The 15,130-nt window shown below is 37.2% G+C and overlaps 1 protein-coding gene across 1 annotated transcript; it reads right to left on the bottom strand.

Annotated features, from left to right (window-relative positions):
- Positions 1–3,552: 3,552 nt before the first annotated feature.
- LOC114034054 (olfactory receptor 508-like) lies at positions 3,553–4,497 on the bottom strand. The gene has a single exon (XM_027849669.1). It carries the CDS (start codon positions 4,489–4,491, stop codon positions 3,553–3,555), a length of 939 nt encoding a protein of 312 aa, XP_027705470.1. The 5' UTR covers positions 4,492–4,497.
- Between the last annotated feature and the right edge of the window lie 10,633 nt (positions 4,498–15,130).

Genomic DNA, 15,130 nt, shown 5'->3' with positions numbered 1-15,130 from the left:
TCATATTCTTATAAATTTGACTAAGTTCTCTATATGTTTGAAAAATGAGGCCTTTATCAGAGATACTTACTGTAAAATATCCCCCCCCAGTATTTTACTTTTCTTCTAATATTGACCACATTGGGGTTATTATACAAAATATTTTAATTTGATGTAATCAATGATCCATTTTATGTCCCATAATGCTCTCTATCTCTTCTTTATTCATAAATTCTTCCTTTGTCCATAAATCTGACAGGTAAATTATTTCATGCTCCCCTAATCTGCTTATAATATAACCTCTTATGTCTAAACAATGTACCCACTTTGATCTTATCTTGGTATACAATGTGAAACATAGTTCTATATCAAGTTTCTGCCAAACTGCTTTCTAGTTTTCCCAGTAAACCAAAAGCACATGGCCCATTCATATAAACTTGAGAAAGTCAAGAGAGTGAATAATATGGAGGTCCAGGAGTGCACTAGTGAGTCTCACATCCAGGTTCTGAGGACTGACCTTCAGGACTCAGCCTAACATTAATTGAGACTCAGTTTCATCCAGTTGCTATGTCACATTTGCATGTGAACTTGGTGGGAAGGGGATCCTATACAAGAATTGTGGTCATTCTGAGTCCACTCTCTCCAGGGAGCAAGGTGGTATAGAGGACAGAGTGCTCCTCCTCTAGGGATTGGCGAGTGGGGAATATCTTCCAAGAAAACACCCTTTTGTAAAATCTCCTTTTTATTAATTGGACAAATGGAACTAGAGAAGTAATTATTGTCAGCTAACACTAGAGGAACACATTGCAGTGGAGGCTTAAGTCCAGAGAGTTAGATAAAAACATCTGCATAGCCACTCAGTGGTACCTTATTACACAGAGGGGAAATAATGCTGGCATAGCTGTGAAGCAATAAGGCCAGACCATGCCTATGTATAAATGTTAACTGAGCTAATATTTCTCTAAAGGTAACTGAATTCTTGTCCAGTTATCAAGAGGTAGAAGAAATCCTAGAATAGTTGCATCATATCATGCTTTTTTTTTTGCCACAAATCAAACCAGAATACAAAATGGTGTTACAACTAAATGGGAAGACAGTTATGAAGTTGTTTTTGGAGAGGCAAAAAAGGGAATTGATGGAGCAACTATTATCTTATGCCCAAAGGTAATAAGAAGCATTTCATGAGACATTTTCATTGTATATCTCAGAGTTTATTAAAATAATTTGCAAAGAGACCACGATGAAAATAACTTCAGCTTATGTGTCAACATCTTTTACAAAGAAATGATCAGCCTTTCTAGATATTACCAACAAAATCTAGCAAGAAAAGATAGAGAGAGAAATTCCATTTAAAATAACTGCAAAAACCCCAAAACACTTGGGATTCTACCTGTTAAAAAAAAAAAAGACAAACCCTGGAACTATATGAACACAATTACAAAACACCTTTTACACAAATTAAGTGAGATCCAAACAATTGGAGAAATATTAATTGCTCATGGGTAGGCCAAGCCAATATAGTAAAAGTGACAATTCTGCCTAAATTAATTTACTTATGCAGTGTCATGCCAATCAAACTACCAAAAATTATCTTGTAGAGCTAGAAAATACAATAACAAAATTCACCTAGAAGAGCAAAAGGTCAAGAATATCAAAGGAATCAATGAAAAAAAAAAGAGTGAAGGCAGATGGCCTCACTGTACCAGATCTCAGATTGCATTTAAAAGCAGTAATCACCAACAATCTGGTACTGGCTGGGAAATAGAGTGATGGATCAGTGGAATGGATTAAATACACAAGACACAGTAGTAAATGACCATAGTATTCTAGGGTTTGACACATCCAAAGATCCACAATTTTGGGACTAGATCTCAGAGCCCTATGTTCAGTCCTGCCCTCATTTTAGGAAAATATTGAAAATCTGGCGAGCATAGAGGGGGATAACCAAGATGGTCATCAATCAACAGGGATTTTAAGAGCTTACTACAAGCCATGTTCTATGCTATAACTTGTAATACAAAAAAAAGCAAAAACAGTCCCAGCCTTCTAGGAGCTCATATTCTATTGGAAGAAACACCATGTAAATAGCCAGGTGCATACAAGTTATAGACAGAGTAGATGAACAGTAATCTTAGAGAGGAAGCTACTATTAGCTAGAGAGGAAACACTTCTTGCAGAACATGGGATTTGAGTTGTGTTTTGAAAAAAGCCTGGGAAACTAAGTGGCAGTGGTGGGGGTGCAAAGCATTTTAGGCACATGAGATAGGCACATGTAAAGACACAGAATATGAAGTCTCATGTTTGAGGACAAGCAAATATTTCAGTGTAGCTACATTGTAAAATGCATGGATGGGAGGAAAGCGTAAGACTGGAAAGAAGGAAAGAGGCCGGGTGTGAAGATTTTTATTTTTTAAATGATTATTGATATCTTTTGTTTTAACATGACTTAAATTTCTTCTAGTTGTCTCTCCCTCCTCACTCCTTGCAAAAAGTTATCCCAAAGAAAAAACAAAACACTTCTTTAGGTGTATTATGCCACAGAGGTGGTCATTGATAAAAGGAAAGTCCCCACAGTCCAAAATATTTATAGCAACACTTTCACAGCAGCAAACAACTGGAAACAAAGGATAAGTCCAGTGATTGAGGAATGGCTAAACAAATTGTGGCACATGAACATGAGGAAATATTACATTAATACAGAAACATAGAAAATATTTACATGATCTGCTACAGAGTGGTGATTAGCATAAGTAGGAAAACAACACATACAATGAATTTTGTTGTTGTTCAATCATATGTGACACCTGGTGATCCCATTTGAGGTTTTCTTGGCAAAGATACTGGAGCAGTTTGCCATTTCCCTCTCCAGCTAATTTTACAGGTGTTGAAACTGAGGCAAATGGGGTTAAATGACTTGTCCAGGATTTACACAGCTAGTAAATGTCTGAGACCAGATTTGAACTCAGGAATATGAGTCTTCCTGACTCCAAGCCAGGCACTCTACTCACTGCACCACCTCAATGGCCACACAATGAATGTAACAATGTAAATGGAAAGAACAAACCCTCCAAATCAATAGAGAAGGAGTCTTATAAGAGTCCTAAAACCAATCACAGACCCATGGAAGCGCTATGAGAAGACACCTCTCCTTACTACTTGAAGAGGTAAGAGGTCCATGTTTGTGGAACATTGCATGTATTTTCATACTTTTGTAATTATGCTGATAAGTTTAACTTATCAAAATGAAAATGGTTTGTCATTGTTGTTGAGTCATTTCAATTGTGTACAACTTTTTCCAACCCCATTTGGGATTTTCTTGGCAAGATACTGAAATGATTTGCCATTTTCTTCTCTAGCTCATTTTACAAATGAGGAAACTAAGGCAAAAAGGTTAAAGTACTTGCCTTTCCTAAACCCATTTATTGGTACTGCTTAATCAAAAACATTATATCAGTAGAATATTAGGTCCTTCAAGTAAAAGAATGTTTCATTTTCATCCTTGCATACCCCAAAGTGAACATAATGCCTGAGATGAGTACATACTTAATAAATACTTGTTCTTTTGAGTTGAATTCATAAAAAAAGGTGTTTCCTACTCATCAGTTTCATCAGTGCCCTTTTTACTTCATTGTTCCTTAGACTGTAGATCAGAGGGTTCAGCATAGGGATCATTACAGTGTAGAAAACAGATACCACTTTATTCTCATCTGTTGAGTAGCTGGACTTAGGCAACACATAAATGAATGTACTGGTCCCATAGAACAGAATGACTGCTGTGAGGTGGGAGGTGCAAGTTGAGAAAGCTTTGGATCTCCCCTCAGTGGACCTTATCTTCAGGACAGAGAAGAGGATGTATACATAAGAGATTAGGATAATTAACACTGTGATCATAATTACTGACCCAGCAGAGGCAGCAGGAAGAATTTCAGCAAGATTACCTTCAGAGTAGGAAAGCTTCAAAAGTGGTGAATAATCACAGAAAAAGTGATTGATTTTATTGGGTCCACAGAATGACCGATTCAATAAGCAACCAGTGAAGATCCAAGCATTCATGCAACCACCCAGGTAGGATGTGATGAGTAACAGAGTGCAGACCCTAGCAGACATGTTGGTGGAGTAGAGTAGGGGGCTGCAGATGGCTGCATACCGATCATAGGCCATCACAGCCAGCAGAAAGCACTCAGCTGTCCCAAAGGTGGCTGTAGAACACATTTGGGCCACACAGCCTCCCAAAGATATTGAGGTCTTATCTGCCAGGAAGTTGACGAACATGAGAGGTGTGACAGATGAGGAATAACCAATATCCACAAAAGCCAAGTGACTGAGGAAAAGGTACATTGGAGTGTGAAGTTGGGAGCTATTTCTGATTAATGTGATTATGCTAAGGTTACCAACTAACGTGACAGCGTAGACACCCAGAAATATCACAAAGAGGACGACTCGAAGGGTTGGATCATCTGTTAGCCCCAAAAGAATGAATTCAGTCACAGCAGTGCAGTTATTGCCAGACATGTCTTTGAAAGAGTACCTGTTAGACAGAAGAAAAGGTGATTAAAATAGAATACAGGATTGAGCTTTGGAAATGTCTATTGATGTATTCAGGAAACATTCCCTGGCCACCTTCTACCTGCCACTTCCAATACTTTGCTCTAATGCACCATGGTAGAGTGCCCATAAGCAAAGCAGAGATGAATAAATTTGTTTTCTCCAATTTTTTCCTGTTAATCTATAATACTCTATGATTTACCAATTTTGCCATTTTAACAGTGTTAAAAAGCTCATTAGAGTATAGAGGATGGTTGAATTCCCAACAAAGAGATCTTTCTTAATTATATGCAAAGAACATATCCAAATATGTAAATGCTCTTTTGCAAACTAACCACCATTGTTAATCTCTTCCAAAGAAATAGTCTGTTTTGTGATCCCTCACCTCTCACAGAACAATTTTCCACACTGGAAGATGTTATCCACCTCATGCTAATCGACTATGAAGAAAGTTTTGGTTTCCAAGATGATTCTTGAGCTCTAAGATCACAAAAAAGAAGGAATGGGGAGTCTGGATTCTATGTCTTCTCATTGTATTTTGCTCTTAAAATTTGATATTACTATAAAGGGATAACAATAGGCTAGATATTCCCAGCCTGAAGGCCTATCGGAAATTTCCCCGGGGAACCTCTGCTCTTTGTAGATAAAATAATAGAAAGCACTTGCTTACCCTGTTGTAACCATATATTGTTTACACATTGCATCCTTCAATTGCAGAAAAGCTGAGCAAATTGTGGTATAGGAATTTAGTAAAAAATTATTGTGCCATAAGAAGTGATGAATATGACTATTTTAGAGTAATGTGGAAACATTTTTATTAACTGATGCAGAGTGAACTCAGTAGAGCTAGAAGAAAAACATATGTGATGACCACAGAATCACGAGAGGGGAAACAACTTTGAAAGACCTTATAACTTGGATGAAAACAGTGATGAATCATATCTTCAAAAGACTAATGTGGAAAAATTAACTACCACTTTTTTGGCAGAGAGTTACAAAATAAGACATGCATTCTCAGACATGGCTGATCTGTTGATTTGTATGCCTTTACTATATACACGTCTTTTACAAGGGAAGGCTTCCACTGTGAGCCAGGAAAAGTAGCTCAGTGGGTAGTCCTAGACATGGGGAAAGGCAAAAAGCAACAACAAAACATTTTCTTTTTAAAAATTTTTTGGCAATTGATGTTCAGTGACTTGCCCAGGGTCACACAGCTAGTAAGTGTCAAGTGCTTGGTCTGAGGCCAGATTTGAACTCAGGTCCTCCTAACTTCAGGGCCAGTGCTCTATCCATTGCACCACCTAGCTGCCCCTAACAAAACATTTTCAAAATGCATGAAAGACAACAGGGAAGTACAACTTAATATGTACATACATTATATTTCTTTTACTTGCCAAGCTATCTTGAAATGTTTGCATTTGTTAATGCTTTATAAATTCCAAATTAATCATCTTAAATATTAATTTTTCTGAGAATGTTTTTATTACTCTAAATTCCTTTTTCTTCACTTCTAAGTCCAGTAAGAAAGAACATAAAATATTGAGATAGTGTTCAGCTCAGGAAGAAGCTGACTATAACATCCCTTTTGGGATCTATGGTCCAGCTCTTTCTTTGTGAACACATGAAAAGAGGAGGCCTTAACTCAACAAAAATTTGTAGAGTGTTGAGTCAATTTTCCAACACCTCCCGATTCACCCATTCCTCTCAAGAGAGGATTTTGCATCCTGCTTTTCTGACAAAAGAAAGGCTGTCCCTGTGGGCTCCCTTTTCTTTCATTTTTTTTTACATCTCAAACTTCTCAATATCATCCCCTATTGTCTTTGGAAAAATCTCTGAAAAAAAGAGATAGTCCTTTTCTCCAAGGCCAACACCTCTACTTGTTTCATTGATCCCATCCCTCCTATTTCAACTCTAAACTTTCCCCATTGAAAACTCTCCTTTAATTTTTAATATTTTTTTTCTATATGCTTCTTTCTTTCTTCCTAAAAATGGTCACAGATCTGCCAAATCCTTTAAAAACATTCGTTTGACCCTGGAATTCTTTCAAGTTATCATACTTTATATCTCACCTTTCCCAATCAGCTCTCAGGGGGTGGAAATCTACCCTTATTAAGTTCACTTCCTCTCCTCCTACTTACTTGGTAACCCATTCTAATCTGGTTTCTGATCCCATCAGTCCACTGGAAGTATTCTCTAAGAAGTTGTGAATAATTTCTTAATTTATAAATCCCAATTTTTTTATCTTCATTTAAATTCCTAGAGGGTAGGGATTGTTTCAAACTTTGTATTTGTATCATTTTTTTGTTGTTTAGTCATTTTGTCTTGTCCAACTCTTTGTGACCCTTTTTGGGCTTTTCTTAACAAAGACACTAAAGTGTTTTGCCATTCCTTATCCAGTTCATTTTATAAAAGAGGAACTAGTTAGAGGCAGTGTTAAGTGACTTGCCCAGTATCACACCTAGTAAGCATCAGAGACCAGATTTGAACTTAGAAAGATGAGTCGCCCTGACTCCAGGCCAAGCACTCTATCCACTTTGTCACCTAGCTGCTCTATTTGCATTATGAGCACCTAGTAAAGTGCCTGAAGAATAGTAGGTACTTAATAAATCATGCTGATTGATTGATTCTTGATCTCTAGTGAGCATATGACAATGTGGACCACCTACTCTCCATGGTTATTTTCTCCTCATGAGTTTTCATGACACTCATTCTAATGGTACTAGAATTCCTGCTACTTGTCTGACCTTTTCTTCTCAGCCTCCTTTGGCAGATTTTGATCCCTGCACTGCCTCCTAGTTATATATGTGCCTCCTGGATCTCCCCAGGTCCTTTTTCTATACCTTCTATATATTCTTAATGAGCTCATTAGCTTCCACAAATCCCATTAGCACCTCCTTTTAGATGACCATCAAATCTATCTATCTATCTATCTGTCTATCTATCTATCTATCTATCCACCTCTAAATTCCAATCCACACATTGACAATATTTGGACATTTGTACCTAGATGTCCCAAAGGCATTTCAAACTCTGCAAGTGCAAAAGAGAACTCATCTTATCCCTAACCTTCAATTTTAAAACCATTTATCTCCATAATTTCTTATTTCTGTTCTGTGCCCCATCATCCTTCTAGGTACTCCAGTTTGCAATCCTGGAATAAATCTCTACTTTTCTCTCCATTTTCCCTATCCCAACCAGAAAATTGCCAAATCTTGCCACTTCTATATCATATATGTATATGTATATGTACACACACATATGCTGTGTGTATGTGTGTGTATATATACATATATATAGTATGTGTATATACACATACACATACATACATATCTCACATTTCCTCTTATGTCCACTCATAAAGCCACTTCCCTTACTTAGGTTTATATCTCTTCTCATTTTCACTATTACAAAAGCCTCTTAATTAGAAGTCCAACCTCTCCTTCCTGTAAACCATCTTCTAAAAACCTACAAAAATATCTTCCTAAAGCAAATGACTGACCATGTCACTTGCTTGCTACAGCTTTGAACAGATCTCTTACTGCCTTAAGAACAGAATAATAATTCCTCAGTTGGTATTTAGGGTCATGCACAATCTGAATCCAGTCTCCCTCTTCAGATTTATTTCACTTTACTCTCATGCATATACTCTATGTTGCAGCCCCACTGGCCTATTTTCTCTTCCCAAGACTCAGAATTCAACTCCCATCTCTGTCCCTCTGCACAGGCCATCCTTCACCCTTGAAATGAACTACTTCATCTCTGCTTCTTAGAATCTAAGGCTTCTTTTATTTCTCAACTAGTGGGTCACCACTTACAGGAAGCCTAGTTTCCAAAACTCTACCTCTTCAACCTATCTTGTATTTATTTATCTGTGTAACTCTTTTATCCCTTCTTCTTCACTAGAATGTAAGCTCCCTGACATTAAGAACTGTTTTGCATTTTTTTCTTTGCATCCTCAGTACCTAGGACAAATCCTTGTGCATAGTGGGCACAGAAAAATATTAGTTGAATGGAAGACAACAACTTATTTTTGAAAACCTCAAGTTTCATTTTTATTGATAACATCACAATAATTTGATAACAGGAATTCTAATAACTCAATACTACAATTTAAGTTTCATAAATTATTTTCCTCCCATAATTTTTAGAGGGAAATATTGTTATTCTCATTTTACAGTTGAGGTAACTGAGGATCACAGAGGTGCAGTCACTTACCTACAATGACAGGAAGAGACAGTAAGACTCAGATGTGGGATTCAAATCCAGCTCTGCTGACTTCAAGTCCAATTCTTTTTCCACCCCATCAAATAACAAATATATCAGCTGAGTTCTTCCCCCTAAACCCTCAATCCAAAAAGTGGGAGAAAAGTGTACATGAAATAAATGCACCCATGTACACACAGAGATCTTTACCTAAGGTATCTTTACCTAACCAGGTCCTATCAGGTACTTACTATTTTTAGTGAGATTTCAAGATATGTGATCTGACCTGTGGTCAATCACAATTTACTTACTAACATGCTGTAATAATTACCCATACATATAGTTTACTTCCAAATCTTTGCCTTTATATAGCACTGTAAGAAACCAGAAATTTGATGACCCAAATCACAAATGGATCTAAGAAAGAGAGAGAGAAATGCATTAAAGCCTCATGTAAAACTGAAAACAGTATAAAGTCTGACATGGCAAAAGGAAAGGACAGGCCTCCCTAAATGAGCTATATATCAAAAATCAAAAATGAGATATAAAATCAAAAAGATCTTAGTATTTTTATAGGAAAACCAAGGACAGCAGTGGTACCTACTGATGCCAGAAGAAGATAACTAGAAGAAGACAATAGCATTTGGGATATAAGCCTTTGAGAATCCTAGCACCAAATGTAACTTACATCATTAAAATGCCACTGGGATCAAGTAAATTACAAACACACAGAAGAAGTTTTTAAGTTCTCAAAATTCTCAGAGGCCTTCATTTATTTTTTCTTTGTGTACGGTTATACAAAATTTTTAAAAGTAAAAAACAAGATTGGATAGAAATATAGCCAAATTAGTTTGATCTGCCATAGGATTTCTAAAAAATTGTTCTGGGATCAACATGAGGAAATTGTGATTATCGCAGTGTTTATTAAATATGAAAATTTGTCCTTATCACCTCAACAGATCCATTTTGGTCACTCCATAATACACACTGATTGCACATATACAAAACTGAGGTTGAAAAGACCATCTACAAAATTCAGTTTAATAGAAATTGCACATCCTAGAACAGACGTACTATTCACAGTGAGGACAATCATTCATATGTGAAGGCAGTATTAATCTTTTTAAGGCTCCTGATAAAATTTCCCTGGCCTAGAACAGCATTTATGACATGGAGATTTTCTATAGGATAGTTGCCAGATGCTGTGAGTCAACTGAGGCTCAGAAGCTAAGGATCATTCACTCCCTGGTCATGAAAAGGGACAGGAGGTTCTTGAGTTTGATGAGATGATTGGGTCTTGTTCCCTCTGTGTTTGAAGCAGAGCAGCTTGAAAGGACTTCCTTAAAAAAGACCTGCAAACGTATTAACAGAACACCACAGGACAAGTTGGAGTTTGGGCAATCAACTACTTTAAACCTCAACACTATATTTTTAGTTTGCTTTCAGTATATTAAATATAATTTTACTTGAATTATTTTTTTGGAGGGAGGGTCAAGTCAAGGAGGATATCAATATGGAGGATCTAATAGGTGGAGACTCTAGCCAGGCAAGTTGAGAGTTATTGGAATATCTAAAGCCATAGACAGGAACCCAGGAAGACACTAGGGAAATATAAATATTGGGAAGATCTAGGAGATGGGAGTACAATCTACACATTTTCAGAAAAATAAGGTGGATTCTCAGGGCTGGAGCTCTCCAGGGGCTTTTATACATGTTCAATTGAATGATGTTGTGCATCTGAAGCTTAGTTTGCCATTAGTGACTTGCTGAGACATAATATCCAAAGGCACTACTCCTGGTGCAGCCTCTTAGCTATTATATGACCGTGTTCTATGAACCAGACCACCAGACAACATGTGGCTTCAAGGCCACGGGTTTCCCACCCTTGAACCAGACAATTATATCACCAGTCCTTGTACTCTTTCATTGCTTCCTCTTGAACCATATTTTCCAAAACATTTTTCACTCTTCTCTGCTATTCTCAATGAAATAATCTAATTTTAAATGAGATAGTCATATGGATTCATATGTAATAGTTCTCTACTGTCTTGTTCTTTAAAAGATGTTGACACATAAGCTACAGTCATTTTCATGGTGGTCTTTTTGCAAATTATTTTTAACAAGTTCTACAATATAAAATGAAAAGAAAGTCTCATGAAATGTTTCTCATTATCTTTGGGTAAAGGTAATAGCAGCTCTACCAACTTACTTCTTATCTGTCCAAAAAAAACCTTCAGAATCATCTTCCATTTAGCTATAACTTCCTCGTGTTTTTTGGTTTGATTCATAGCAAAAATACATGACATGATTAGTTGATCACTGGACAAGCATTCCATTACATTTAGAGTAATAATAGTTAAGATAATATTTATACACAGGCATGGTCTGGCTTTATTGTTTCACAGATATGCCAACTAACTCTTCCCCTCAGCTTTCTAAGGTACAACTGAGTGGTTATGGCAATGTTTTTTTATCTAATTCTATATGCTGAAGCCTCCATTGCAATGTGTTTCTCTACTGTTAGCTTACAGTGATTACTGCCTTAGTTCCATTTCTCCAAATAATATCAATAAGGTCTTACACAGGGATGTTTACTCTGAAGATATAACAAATACAAAAGTACCAATATTCACCACTCCCCAATCCCTAGAGGAGGAACACACTATCTTCTAAAGCACCTCTGTCCCTGGGGTGAGTGGGCTCAGACTTGCTATAATTTCTACATAGCATTCTTCCCTACCAAGTTCACATCCAAATATGGCATAGCAATTGGATCAGTCTGAGACTTAGATAGTGCTAGACTGCATCCTGAAGGTCCCTCCTCAAAAGCTAGATACTGAATTCACTCCTCTACTCCTGGACCTCCACATGGTTTACTCAATTGACCCTTCCCCTTCCCGTAGAAAAATTCTGTGAGAAGTTGTGCACAAATAAGAGAGTGGACTTAGCCCCAATGCACAAGAATTTCAAGAGGGACTGGAGCAGGTATGGTGGTAGCATTTGAACAGCAACTAGAGTGCCATCCATTTTGACAGGGAAAGCAGCCTGGAAATCTTGTCTGGTAAAACTAATCATTGTTACCCTTCCACTCAGAACAAATGAAATCATTGACTTACCAGATCTTCAGCTCTCTCTCCCTAGCTAGGAATGCTTGTGTTTACTCAGAAGTTTTCTTGTTTCATCTGATTTGTTTATATTTTTCTTCAATTAGCATTGCAATATGGCATCAGCTAAAAGTATGGTTGATCACAGCAATTTCTGGTTCATGTATGTTTCCTTATTGGAAATGGGATGTAAGAGAGAGGGGCAGTGGCAGGTTACCCAGAAAAAATGACAGAGAAAATATTGTGTTGAAAAGTGTCAGACTCTTCATACCCCAGAACTCTGAGATTAATAAAGAAGATCACATTGATTTTTACTCTATAATTTCCCAAAATGGGGTAAAAGCATGAATCTAATTGTTGCCCTTAGGCAAAAGGTGAGCCCAACAACAATTTCTGTCTGGTGAAAGAACCAACCAGCTTACACAGTAGGGCACATTGTCTTCCCCTTTCTGCCCATGCTCACAAACAACCCCAGTCTCCAAGAGTAGACCCAAGGGTGGGGACAAAAAAGAAAGACTCATTTGGTGATAGGAGGAGGGGTGTAGCTGAAAAAGACTCAGTGTCCACATTAGAAAGGTGAGGAACAGACAGGAATAGATTAAGAATACTAATCCTTTACCTCCTGCTGCAGCCTAGCTGAATCATTTTACCTTCTACATACAACCCCTCCCAGAGATGCTGCTTCACATTTTTCTTTGCTTCATGGGTTGTGACAGCCAGTCTTTATCCCAGGTGGTCAGTCTACTGGTGATAAACTTCTTTGTACTTAGCTAGGCAGGTTCTCAAAATGCAGATATGGTCTTTTGCCAGTATTGTATTTCAAGCTTTTATCTTTTGAGCACCCAGGAATCCCACCATGCTAGAAGGAGGAATTGGACTTGGATTTCCTGCATTGTTGTTGTTGTTCATCCTTCATTCTCAAAGAGGGCCATGACATCAGGAGGGGGATGGCTTGACTTGTACACGAGTTAGATTTAAGTGAGGCAGAGCTGTGCAAAATTGTTAGCCTCATTCTGCATTTGTTGCATCTATTATGACTTGTTCATTGGTGAAAGGACAGTTAGACAATGTTGAGACCATGTGAGTTTCAAAAGGTCAGAAGACCAATCTACCAGAAGTTTGGATACCGGAGTCTATACTAGAGTCTCTGGGCAACCAATTCTACACCACCAGGAGAGCACTACCACGAAGAGACCAGAACCCTTGATTTCACAGTCAAGATGCCAGTTCTTACAAGCAAGGAAAATACTATGCATTGACTATGCTACATTTGGAAGTGAAGTTGGTAGAGTCACTGCTTTGTAGTGGCTTTATATTTGAGCCTGCTCTCCCAGAGACGGGATTCATAAAGGGGAGGGCATGCTAATGGTCTACTGGCATGTGTTTATAACTTTTGGTTGTTCTATATCTTCTTGTAAAGTTAATTGATGATGATTGGTTAAATAACATTGGAAAACTAAACACCATAATGAATTTGGGGAGATAGTAACTGGTACTATAGACTGATGTTAGGCAAAAACACTGAAATGGGGACAGGGGTTCAAGCTGACAGAATTAGGAAAAATTGCTCTATCCTTTAAAATTAAACCTGGAACCATGAGGGCAGGAACCTTGGTCTGTGAGCTCTGACTCATTAGTGTTTATGTGAGTTGGGATAAGTATCCCAAGAGCCTATATTAATTGCGCAATAAAATAAAGGGAAAATGTGAAGAAAAAAGATTAAGAAAGGCTAACACTATCAGATTTAAAATTATTTTATGATGTGATTGTGATCAGATATGCAAAAAAGGAATTTTTCCCATATGATGTCATATTGGGGAAAAGGTAGAACTACATCACAGAATAGACAATGCAGAATTATAATCAAAGTTAAATATTAAACTAGTGTTTGAAAAAAATAAAGATTACAAAGCAATGGAAAAGGTAATCATTTTTGCAGAGTGCATCATAGCCAGTAGCACTAATAGAAATTTAGGCTGAATGAAGAGAAGCATAGGATCCAGAATCTGGAAGTTTATATGGAAAACCATGTTTGGGTATGTCTTCCTCATTTCAGCAAAATATTGAAAATCTGGAGAGCATCTAGAGGTGGGTAGCCAAGTTGGTGGGCAGTCAACAAGAATTCTAAGTGCTTACTATATGCCAGGCTCTATACTATAACTTAGAATATAAAGAAAAGCAAAAATCAGTCCCTGCTTTTTAGGAACTCACATTCTGCTGTGAGAGACATCATGTAAATAACCATGTGCATACACATCAGAGACAAAGTTGAGGGAAGATCATCTTAGACAGGAAGGTACTTCTTGCAGAAAGTGGGCATTGAACTGTCTTGAAGAAAGCTAAGTGGCAGAGATGGGGCAGCAAAGTATCTCAGGCCTGTGAGATAGGCAATATAAAGACACAGAAGATGGAGTATCATGTGTGGGGAAAGGCAAATAGTCCAGCCTAACTAGATTGGACAAGGCATGGATGGGATTAAAGTGTAAGGCTGAAAAAGTAGAAAGGGGTCATGTTATGGAGATTTTTGTTTTATAAATGATTCTTTATTGTTATCTTTTGCTTTTCATGAACAAAGTTTTTTTAATATCTCTCCTTCCTCACCCCTATTGAAGAGCTGTCCCGTAGGAAAAAAGATACATTTTTTTAAGTGTATTAGGCCACAAATGTAGTCATTGATGAAAGGAAATTCCCTGCATAGACCAAAATATTTATAACACCACTTTTGTGGTAGCAAAGAACTAGAAACAAAGTAGATGGCCAGTGATTGAGGAAAGGCTAAACAAGTTGTGGCACACCAATGTAATGGAATATTAATGTGCTGTAAAAAAAAAACAACAAATATGATTAATACAGAAAAATAGGAAATATTTGCATGATCTGTTACAGAATAATGATAGCAAAGCCAAGAACACAGCACAAACAGTGTTTATAGCTACATAAATGGAAAGAACAACCCCACAAATCAATAGATAATGAGTATTATAAAATTCCAAAAAACAATTATGGTTCCAAAGGAGTAGTGAGAAGACACGTCTCCATACTCCTTTGCAGAGGCGGGAAATCCATGATTGTAGAACATCACATGTATTTCCAAACTTTTGCAATCAACCTTTAAATTCCCAAATTGAACCCATCAACCTGAAAATATACCTTTTCAAAAGCCCATTAATTTGCATCACTTAATCATAACCATTATATATGTTAAAATATTAGATCCTTGTTAAAATAAAAGTTTTATTTTTGTCCTTGTATCCCCAAACATATACAGTACCTGGGACATAGGATGTACTTAATAATAT

This window comes from Vombatus ursinus, unplaced genomic scaffold (genome assembly GCF_900497805.2).
Source record: "Vombatus ursinus unplaced genomic scaffold, bare-nosed wombat genome assembly UNPS02007855.1, whole genome shotgun sequence".
Classification (NCBI taxonomy): Eukaryota; Metazoa; Chordata; class Mammalia; order Diprotodontia; family Vombatidae; genus Vombatus; species Vombatus ursinus.
The sequence above is the reverse complement of the archived record's forward strand: the minus strand, read 5'-3'. Positions and strand labels throughout refer to the sequence as shown.

Bases quoted from the DNA above. Each gene is read 5' to 3' on its own strand.
- LOC114034054 (XM_027849669.1), bottom strand. From the start codon at position 4,491: ATGTCTGGCAATAACTGCACTGCTGTGACTGAATTCATTCTTTTGGGG.